The sequence below is a fragment of the Panthera onca genome, chromosome B2, assembly GCF_046562875.1.
Source record: "Panthera onca isolate mPanOnc1 chromosome B2, mPanOnc1 haplotype 2, whole genome shotgun sequence".
In the NCBI taxonomy this organism is placed as follows: Eukaryota; Metazoa; Chordata; class Mammalia; order Carnivora; family Felidae; genus Panthera; species Panthera onca.
In genome coordinates this window covers 51,036,137-51,046,827 of record NC_138343.1, presented here as the reverse complement: position 1 = coordinate 51,046,827, position 10,691 = coordinate 51,036,137, and the positions used below count along the sequence as shown (strand labels likewise).

Below are 10,691 nucleotides of genomic sequence, written 5' to 3'. Positions count from 1 at the left end.
GAGCCTCTGGGAGAGGCTGATCCACACAAGTCAGCACACCAAGTTAATGCCAAGCTTCCTGTCCCCCACCATGCTTCATATCACCTTGGCCCCTGTTCCAGAAACAGAACCAAGTCAACCCAGAGTGAGCTCCATGGCGCAAGATTGTGTCGCCTCACAAAGCTCCCTGTCTACAATGCCCGCCCACCCTTCCCAGCCTCTCTGAACCTACCTTCAGTGAAAACCAGAGTCCTGCTTTCCTGATGCCCCAGTGAGCCTCCTGCAAGGGTCTACAGCAAGTCCTGGTTTACTGACCCGTGTGACACTGAGCCACATTAGGAATTCCATGACTCAAACTTCTCTCCCGAACTCAAGAGTGTAAACTACCTGAAGCCAAGACTTAGATGTCAGCTTTCCAAAGATCTGGAACAAATATGTGATTAACTGACTGAAGCCCATCTGAGGGCTTTTCCAGGCCTATAGGAAGGAGTCACAGTGGAAAATAAAAGGAGCAGAGATGGGGTGCCTGGGTGGCTCAGTTGTTTGAGTGTCAGACCTTGATGTAGGCTCAGGTCACCATCTCACAGTTCATGAGACCAAGCCCTGAGTTGGGCTCTGCAACCAAAGCCTGCTCAGGACTCTCTCTCCATCTCCCTCCATGCCCCTCCTTCATTTGCGCTCTCTCTCTCAAAATAAATAAACTAAAAAAAAAAGGAGCAGAGATGATAGAACCAGTCTCTAGGCCCCTAGAAAATCCACAGGACTTAGAATCTAGAGTTGGAGATGTACAGTCCACATTTTCATTTTGCTTTGACCATAACACTTTACCTCTCTAGATTTTCATTTCCTTAGCTACATAAAGTGGGTAGATTTCTATAATCTCTAACAAGGCCTTCCCATCTCACTATTATTAAAAAAAATCTTTGACAATCTAGCAAGATCTATAAAATTTGTAATGTATACCCTTTCATCCAACAATTATGCTTCTTAAAATTTATCTTAAACATTTGCACAGGAGTACAAAGTAATATGTACAAGAACATTTAATCCAGCATGGTTCATCACTGCAAAATCAGAAACCATTTAAATGTCAGCAATAGGAGAAAGGTTCAATCAATCAATCGTGAAACATCCAGTACAGTGGAATACTACAGCCCCAGAAGCAATGCTAGAAGACATCTATACGTACTGATATGGAAGATGTCCAAGGCAGTGTTATGTAAAAAAAGCAAATAGCAAAGCAATTTATATAGTGAGAGTTCTTGCTTTGTTTTAACAATAATAAATACATGGTGATGTATAAAGAGAAAAAAAATCCATAAGAATACATTCTAAAATTGTTAATGGCTGGTATCACTTCAAGGATGCAAGGAAAATGTCATCTTCATTCTTTGAATTCTTTTAAGTATCCAATCCATATCACCCTTTAATGAGATAAAAACAAGGCCATGTCATGGTCCAAAGTCAAGCGAGTTGCACTCCTAGCCTGAGCTCAGAGGTCTCAGCATCTTCCGAACCAAGTTAAGCAGCAGGAGCCCACATCACATCCTCAGAGGTTCAGAAGCCCACTTTCTGGCCTTTGCATGAGCTCATCTGACTTGAGCTCCTAGTTTCTACCACAAGTCAGCTGACAGGCCCTCCTGATGATCTTTTCCCAAGAAGTAGGTGTGGACTGTGGACAGAAAGGTGATGAGAGTGGCCAGGGTAGACACAGACCTCTCCATCTGGCCACACTACCCAGGAATCAGTCTGGAACATGCCGTAATTAGGTGTAACACCTCCTTCCACCCACCACATGACAAAATCCATTCCTTGCGGTTCTTGGAAACTGAAATACCAAATTTCTTCCAACTGAGTCAAATTCTCTGGACTCTAGAATTACAGCCTAGATAAGGAAACTCTTCAAAATAATGACAAGCCAAAAAAAAATGTTTTTTCATTTTTAAAAATATTTCATCTTACTTCTAGGAGTTCAAAGTATTTTTACAGTAGACACACATACATACCATTAGATCTTCTAAAATACCACATGCAATAGTAAATTACCATTCCTGTCCACTAAATAATACCCAAGAGAAAGTAAATGGACATCCAGGAGTTTCTTCTATGCATTTACTAAGCTCTGGCCCATGATCTCATCATCCCTCATAACTATCACATGAAGGAGAGGACAAACATTTGTAGCCCTATGTTCTGGGTAGGGTTCCAAAATAGGCTAAATCCCCTAGACTTCCGTGAACAAAGAGAAAAGCCTTCAGCACTCGCTCAATCCTTACCTAAAAGAACCCACTGCTTCTGGTTGTTCCATGGCACAGCAAGGTCATGGCTGAGATTTCTGTCATCATTGCTAAGAAATGTTTACCTTGCTATTCCTGACCCCCTTGTGTAAATATCAACTACACTCATCCCCAGAATGTCAAGTCTGTGGTATAGACTAAAAAGGTATTCCTTTTTAAGGAAATCCCAAGTCCCTACTTACTATAGTACAGAAGCTGCAAATTCTGGCAGAGAGGATAATGCACTGGAAAGCTGGAAGGAAGGTTCGATGCGCCCCTTTTCACTGGAAGCCCCTTGGAAGAGGCAGGAGGAACTGTGAAAACAAGCTTATTTTGCTATTTTACCAGCATCACTCATCTTTGTCCATCCCAGAAAAGTTTTATTAAATGAATAGTTTTACTTTCCCTCAAAGACGTGAGCTATTTTTTTAAAGACACATAACTTCCAAGTTCCTCTAGAAAAATAAAAATTCTGCAAGTGTTAGCCTTTCAAAGCATGAGCAGAAGATGATGAAACTAAAGTCCATGGTACAGTACACAGACAGTACGCGTTCGTATTACTCGGAAACACAGAACGTCAGGGCTACCAGTGTTCCTGCAGGTTCATGTTTATAAACTTGATGACCATATTCATCTGAAACGCAAAACGAACAAACTCTTGCCACCCATAGCACATCTGGCTATTCCTCCTTCCCCTGAGTCAATACCTACATATAATGCTTGCCGTGTCTTAGTGAGCAATTCACAAGCTGAATGCAGGCACATGCCACAGTCAAGGAAAAGATGTCCCCCCAAAAGGAGGTAAATGCTTTTTACTTGGTGTTACACAAGTATTACTGAAGTGCCTCAGAAGATCAGCGCAGCAGAAAAGGTAGCACAGCAGAAAGAGCACTGGACCCAAGGGCAGGAATGCCCAGGGTGAACATCTTTGACAAAGCCATCTCCCCTGTTCATCCCCAAGATGCTCTATCATTTCCTCTGGCCTAGACCACCATAGTGGGTTCCTGGCTTGTCTCCCTGACTCTAAACCCTGTGCTCTGGAATTACCTTTCTAAAGCAAAGATCTAACTGTACTGCACCTCTACTTACACACCATCCATGGGCCTCCTCTGCCTCCAGGTCAGAACGTACCTCCTCAGCAACACTGTCAAGAGCCTTTCACGATCTGGCCCCAGAACCCTCTCCAGGCACGCTCTACTGCTCAGGTGCCCCTCATTCTAGCCACCTGGAAAGGACTGGTTTTGGCAACAGCTGACATACTTTGTCCTTCCTTCCAGTCAAGTGTGAATGTCACCACCTCCAAAGTCTTCCCTCAGCTCCTCAGAGAATGTGAGACTCCTCAGAGCTGCCATGAGCTTTCTGCAGAGGCTCCCTCCTAAGCATGCACATACTGCCGGGCCTCCTCTGGCCCAGGCAGGCCCACAGGTGGTAAACGCACACGTGGAACTGGAGCCAAATGCCTACTCCAGAACTGACCTTGACCATGTTTCCTAAACAAGATTCTTAAGTAAGTTTCTTAAATAAGTCTCAATGTCTGCATTTGCAAAACTGAAATTCTAACAGCTAAAGCGTGTTATTCAGTTTGAGAGAAATAATTTATGTAGAGTACCTAATTCGATGTTTGGAGCTTAGTAAAATCTCAATAAGTGGTGACTATTATACTTCTTATTAATAGGTACTAAATACTCAGTATTTCTTAATCAGAGAGATTTGGCCCTCCACTAACCCAAGGCAAATTACAACTTCTCCAGGTCTCAGTTTCCTCACCTATAAGGGGGTGGGGGAATTGGGGGCAGAGAGAAGTAGGAGAAGGGGGGTTGGATGAACACATAAGAGACTCACAATTAAGTGCTAAACTGTGCAACAGGATACCTGAGAAATGAGAACGGTTTCCTTACCCTGACAAATGCGTGGGTCATCACTTTAAAGGGAAAGTCCTCTCTTGGACTCCCTTCTTCCTCAGCTTTCACTTAAATTATTTTTATTCCAATGTTACTTAAGTATGTCTAAACATAAAACTAGGTATGCCCTCCCTGCGCCTTAGCTCTTACAAAACTATAAGGTGAACCAATTAAAAAATCTGACAAAAACCAATAAAAGAGAACGCTAATCTGACGTGACAAATGACAATGACACAATTGGACAGGCATCGCATGGCTGCACATACTGGTACAGCACTACCTCGGAGCAGGCTCCTGGCAACTCTGCCTGCCTGCACCACCGTGAGCTCTGTGACCCCTTCGGCTACCCACCACTCTTCTCTAACAAACGGCTATGAAACCTTTGCTCACGTAACTTCCAGCTATCATCTGACCCAAACACGTGATTTCTGCAATAAGCCCACATCTGTTCTTTCCCCCTCAGCTAGAGACAATTAAGGGAGTGCTCAATCAAACACAGATTATGGCACTACTAAAACCTTATGGCACTACTCATCTGTAAGTTCACCTAGATGTATGGAACCTATGAGTTTTTAATTATTATTGAAAAGAGCATTAAAAATTTAATTCTGGTTATAAAAAATGACTTACAAACTCCCAGGAAAATGTGTACCAACTCTGGGTTAAGAAACATTGTTTTATTTGGAGGGAAATAAAAAAGGGGCATCTCACCACAGTAACTGCAAAACTCTTAGACCTCATGTATCTGACTGTTAAGTGCTTTGCGTGCACTTACAGAGTAACCATACAAACCAGGTACTAAGACAACAAGTGAGGAAACCAAGGCTTGAAGAAAGTATCTAAGCGATGGAGCAGCATGTGAGCTATCTGACTGCAGCATCCGTGGTCTCTGCTCCTTGAAGACAAGCCCAAAGAGCCTTGGTCCATGAACTTGTGAAGAACGGCTGTCCCACTGAAGTGGGACATGGCAAGTTTAAGACAAAAGGGACTTATTCCAAGTAGGAATGGATATCCTCTTAACAGATTACAGTTGGAGATTTGAAGTCACAGTCAGAAATTATGTTTACAATGCCAAAAAATTATTTCAAAAAGATATGACTGTCAAAGATTCCCAGCACAGAAGAGATAGAGAACAAAAACTGGTAAGAAAAAACCACTGAATTCAGAATGACTTTATCCCATGACGAGTTTCAATAGATTGGTATATAGTAGACGTGAGACTGCAGGAAGGGGAATCACGATGGCTGAGAAACGGGGGCAGCTTACCCATGACAGCACATGTGAAGACTCATTCATGCAACAAACATGTGAGTGCCTACTATGTGCCAGCCACTGCCCCAGGTTCAGCCATGAACAAAAGCATCCCTGCCCTCGTGGAGGTGATGTACTAGTTGGGGAGACAAAGAACATGAGTAAAATAGGAGGGGCTAAATAAGCACGTAGATGCAAGTAAGCAACTCTAGAGTTTGGTAGTAATAGGGCTCTAAGGGCTGGGAAAAAATAAAGCAGGATATGAGAAAGAATGATGGGAAAGGGGAGATATTTGAGATAATGTCATCTGGCAATCATCAAAAGATCAACTAAACTCTAAATAAGAGTAGGTGACAAAATGAAACTTGGTTTTATAAGCTATATGGGTTCAACAGCCTTTACTCAAAATATGTGCTGCCTATTAGACTAGGCTCTGTACTGAAGCCAGAGAGATGGCATGAAGGTATCCAAGAATCCATGCACCTTGAGGGGGAAATTGACAGTGTCAGAAACACTAAGGAAGCACAGAGGGGAGCATAGGCTCTTGGGGAAGACAAAACAGCTTCACCATATCAGTGACCTTTAACTTCTCAAGCGGCTTCCAACTTAAAGCAACCAGAGACTGTGCATCTAACCAGCTAGAGTCTTGAAAAAGGTCACTCCCAACTTGAATATTCTCTGACTATATTAGAGGTGGATAGATGCCAGAGCCATGATATGCTTAAGAGAAAGAGGCAGAGGAGAAAGATCTGTATCAGGCGAGGCTAAATTCCTTCAACAGACAAAAGCTGTTTACTGAGCAGGACCTACTGGGTTCCAGGCTCTATGCTCACAAGGATGAGCAAAAGCATGCCAGCATCTCAGGAAGTTAGAGTCAGACTGTCTCCGTTACTAGGCATCCCAAAGGGATGGAGCCGGGAGGAAGTGAGAAGGAGAAGGTGGATGGGAATGGGATGGTGAGCCTATCATCCAGCTGGGGTCAGGCTACAGATGAACGTTCCAAGCCTTCCCTGCAGAACAGCAGCACTGAGAGGCTACTACAAGGTGGACCCACTGCCGAGGATGGGGATGCAGGCTCAGCAAAAGTTTAGATTAGGTAAGTAACCACCAAGCTAGCTGTCATGCCCCCTCTACCTCATACTCACCACATCTGTATTCAAGTCATCTACTTCCCCATAAAGTTGTGAATAGCTCATAGGAATCATACCTTCTCTAATCTCTATATTCCTAGCAACTGCAAATGATGAAGGGTCAGTAAATGTTTGACAGAGACCAGGCTTAATGACAGGAGTAAAATAGGAGGGGCTAAATAACTGAGATTTTAATGGGTGTGAAAAGCTGAATAAGCCAGATTCCTGCTAGGTGTCCAAAGCTGCTGAACAGGGGCGGGGCAGGGGGCAACCAGTGACTCTGCATCTAACCAGCTGAACAGCCTTGATGGAGTCACTTCAATTCTGAGTTTCAATTCACAAAATGAGGGAGCTGAAGCAAATCTGAGCTTACAAACCTTTCAGTAGAAAGGAGACGGCTTTTCATCATCCTGAACCGTGAACAATGTCTGTATCTTTGCTTTTGGGGTATGGGGTGCGGCCTTCCCCCTTGTCTGTGCTTCCAAAGAAATTACAGAGAAGAGAACAGCCAGCCAGCAAGACCGCCACCACAAGGGCCCAGGAGGTCTGTCAGCAAAAGAGGGCCCCTGGTGATGGGGCAGGTAAGGAGACAGAGGTTAGAGGAGGGGTGGGGGTAGGGACAGCAGGGAGCAGTGCTAATGAGTTATGCAGATCTCAGAGGGGAAACAACAGCCCAAGGAAAGGACTTCTACTTTGAATGAAATATCTGTGCTTTCAAGGTGGTTGTGCACGTCTGGCTTATACCCATCCAGGCACCCAGACACAGTAAGTCATGAAGAAATCATTGTTAAACAACCTAGAAACTCTAAAACTAATTTGGGAGCTGTAAGAGCAATAATTACCCATAAGCAAGACCACCTTTAGCCTCTGAAAAGCTTGTTTATTTATACTGTATCTACAGAGTGCTATCAGACTAGCTTGAGCCTCTGAGAAGTTTCCAGTTAGGATTAGTATGAATACCTAACACTTCCAAAACCCATAATTTCCCCTTACAAAGCTGAATTCCCCAACATTACAGGAAAACCCACAAACTTTGCAGAAGGGAGTAAAAAGCCAATCCAGTCAAAGGAAATCTTCCAGTTCTATAAAAACAAACAAACAAACAAAATACCACAAAGAACACTGAAACATTTCTAGTTAAATAGTTTTTCACTCAATCTTTAATAACTTCATGCTGACACACTTGAAAAGTATTAAATAACGTATTCTGTATTTCTGGCAATAGCAATGCCTAAAACTTACTTACAACTTAAGGCAGTAAGTGAGCTTATGCCTTTCAAGTCAAATTTGAGCAAGCTCAAGGCCAGACAAAGCCATGCGTCTGAAAATGCCTGCAAAATAATAAATGCCTGAGGGAACTGTACGGCTTTTTTGCTTCTAAGCTAAATAAAGCCTGGGGGGCTTTGCAAAGATCCTAGTGAGGATAATCCACATGATTACACAGAGCAAACCATCCGATTCCACATGAACCAAGGAAAGTTAATCAAAGAGAAAGAACACTTTAAATATTAAGAAAAACACACCGTTCTGCTTTTTAAAACACTTGGTAAGCGCTGAGGAACGCCATCAGGTCATTTTAACAAGCCAGAACATTTGACTAGCGAGCGTCTCTGTGACAGTCCTGTGTTAACTAAAGGACAAGAAAGATATTTGAGTCCCAACGCTCAGGCCTCACGTCCTCCTCCCAATTCCCAGCAGTCTAGTCTCCCTACTTCCTGCACACCTTTGGATTACTGCACACCGACTTCCTGCACACCCCGGGATTTGTGATACCTTCTTCCTTGAGGGTTACTCAAGCTAATTTCCTCGGCAGCAAGCTCGAAGGTTAAAAGTTCGCAGTCCCAGACCCTCCGTTAAAGCTCAATCAGCATGTGTCTCCTGACAAGTTTAGCCGCACCAGACTGATTAATGTATGTAAACAACTCTGAAGAGGTAACGCATCACTGCAAGGATAGAAGTCAGCAGGCTGAAGGTACGCGCTCCGGGAGAGGCGGCTGGCAATGCTGGCCCGCCGGGCGCAGCCTCTACTGACGTTCACAGCGGCTCCTTCCACGCAACAGGTCCACGCAGGCAGGGCCCCAGCGGCGGGCACCTGGGCACCTGCCCACAGGTCCCAAAGCATACCTCTCCTCCTGCCCGATATCCTCCAGCTCACCTCCCCTCACCTCCAATTCCCAACCGGCCCCGGAGCCAAGGCCGGCCAGCTCGCCAAACTACAATACTTGCAAGCACTGCCCACCAGCGATAAGGCCCCGGGGGCACATTCCTCCGAACATGCCTAGTTAGTGCGGCTCACTTGCGCGCTGCCCACCCGGGAAGCGCGCCCTGGCTAGTGGTCGGGGAATGCAGTGCAAGGAAAACTGCCCTGAGAGCAGATGCCACGCTCTGTCCTTCCACCTGGGAACAGCCCCAGCCACCTGGCTCCTCACCTGCCCGGGTACAAATGCCAGTTGTTTGTACTTAGACGTGCATCTAAACTCCTTACCAGCCCAGAACGTTTCCTTAGTCTCACAAGCTCTAGTGACTACTTGGAAAATATCAAGTCGCTCGCTTTGTATAAAATGACAAGGAACTTTTAATGCGAGGGAAGGAGGGTAAGGGAGGAAGAGGCAGGTGAATACAGGTAGTGGTGGTTCTGCGGGACGTGGCGACGGGATCTGGAGGTAGAAGAGGGATAGAGTGTGGAAGGGAGGTGACCACGGGAGAGAGGAAGGAGAGGGCTGGCCAGGCTCGGCCGAGTTCCCCCAAAGGCGGCGCGCAGGTGAGGCCGGACACTCACCTCGGGCAGCTCGCGGAGCTGGTTGGCGTCCAGCAGCAGCTCCTCCAGGCTGCGGGCGTAGCGGTAGATCTCCTCGGGGACATAGACCAGCGAGCAGTGGCGCTTGTCGATCGTCTCCACATGACGGTTGCACCGCCACAGGGGGATGCAGTGGAACATCGCCGCCCCCGCCGCCGGGTCCCGAGCCGCGGAGACCCGGGCTCTGAGCCCGCTCCGCCCGGCGGCTCCGCTCCGCCCGCTGCCCAGTCCGCACTCGTTGGCTCCCGTGCTCGCTTGCTCCTCGCGCCGGGGTTCGCGGTCCCAAACGCTTCCAGGAACCTCGGGCGGGAGCCCCAGCCGAGTCCCAGCGCCCCCGCCCGCCAGCCGGTGCGTCCCCTCCCACCTTCCAGTCGCGCCGCCGCGGCCGCTACTGCCGCGCGGAGCTTCCTACTCGCGGCCACCGCGCGACTGAGCATGCGCGCCAGTGGGCGCGCGCGAGGGCGTATCCCGGCCCGGGGGATGCTCCGCTCCGGGTTTTCCCGGAGACCTGGAGTCGGAGAGGGTCGAAACCTGCGGACCGGGCGCTCTCGGTCCCCCAACTCTGGCTGGGATTCCGGGAGCGTTCGGCCCTCTGAGGAAGCCTGACTCCAATGGAGCTTGGGGTAAAGATGAAGCAGAGGAGAGGTGGCCTGAGAGGAGCAGAACAACTTTGATTTTTAGTTACTTAACTCGCTCTCGTCTCCTCGCTCCCCTTCCCCAAAACAACTTTCTCTTCCGGGGTCTGGCAGGACCGCCCCCCGAAGCGTACCTTGCGCGCCTTGGGCGCCTCGAGCTACGAGATTCGGTGTGATTTTGAGGTGCCCTGGCTGCCAGCAGGAGTGAGCGGACCGCCCTCCGCCCTGCACCGGGCCTGGCCGTGCCCTCTGGTCCGCGGGCACCGCCTGCAGGCTGTTGTAGCCTGGGCTCACATCTTCAGCATTGTTTTTATACAGAGTAATAGGAAGTCCCTCTCCCCTTACCACCAAAAACATATGGGTCAGAGAGTTTGTAAGATTCTCCTAGATATGGATGCACCCCATCAGGAGTCCAAACTCAAAAACGAAGTAGCTAAGGTGAGTTTCTGTGCCTGTTCTAGCCAGGCAGATGATGGCCCCTGGCGACTATTCTGGGCTAGTGAGGAAGGACGAACGGGGGAGGTGGGACAAATTGACGGGGCTGTTAGGTGAACATCCTCCATCCAGCTCCTATGTTTCTGCACCAACACCCAGTATCTTGCAAAGGGAGGTTGCAGCCCAAGAAGGGATAGCAGGGGAGGACTCAAGAGGCTCACTACTGGATAATAATGACCATTTGCTCGCCCCTGATTCATTCCCACGGACTAGGACCAGAACCCTGA

General features: G+C 47.2%; 1 protein-coding gene across 2 annotated transcripts in view; it reads right to left on the bottom strand.

Annotated features, from left to right (window-relative positions):
- Nucleotides 1–9,700, bottom strand: part of LRRC1 (leucine rich repeat containing 1) — a 133,924-nt gene extending 124,224 nt beyond the window's left edge. The window contains exon 1 of one of the 2 annotated variants that reach the window (XM_060615767.2): nt 9,317–9,700. In XM_060615767.2, coding sequence (XP_060471750.1) covers nt 9,317–9,475 — 159 coding nt within the window. In that variant the 5' untranslated portion in view covers nt 9,476–9,700. The remainder of the gene's footprint in view (nt 1–9,316) is intronic. The other variant, XM_060615768.2, reaches the window with a different exon arrangement.
- Nucleotides 9,701–10,691: the final 991 nt, after the last annotated feature.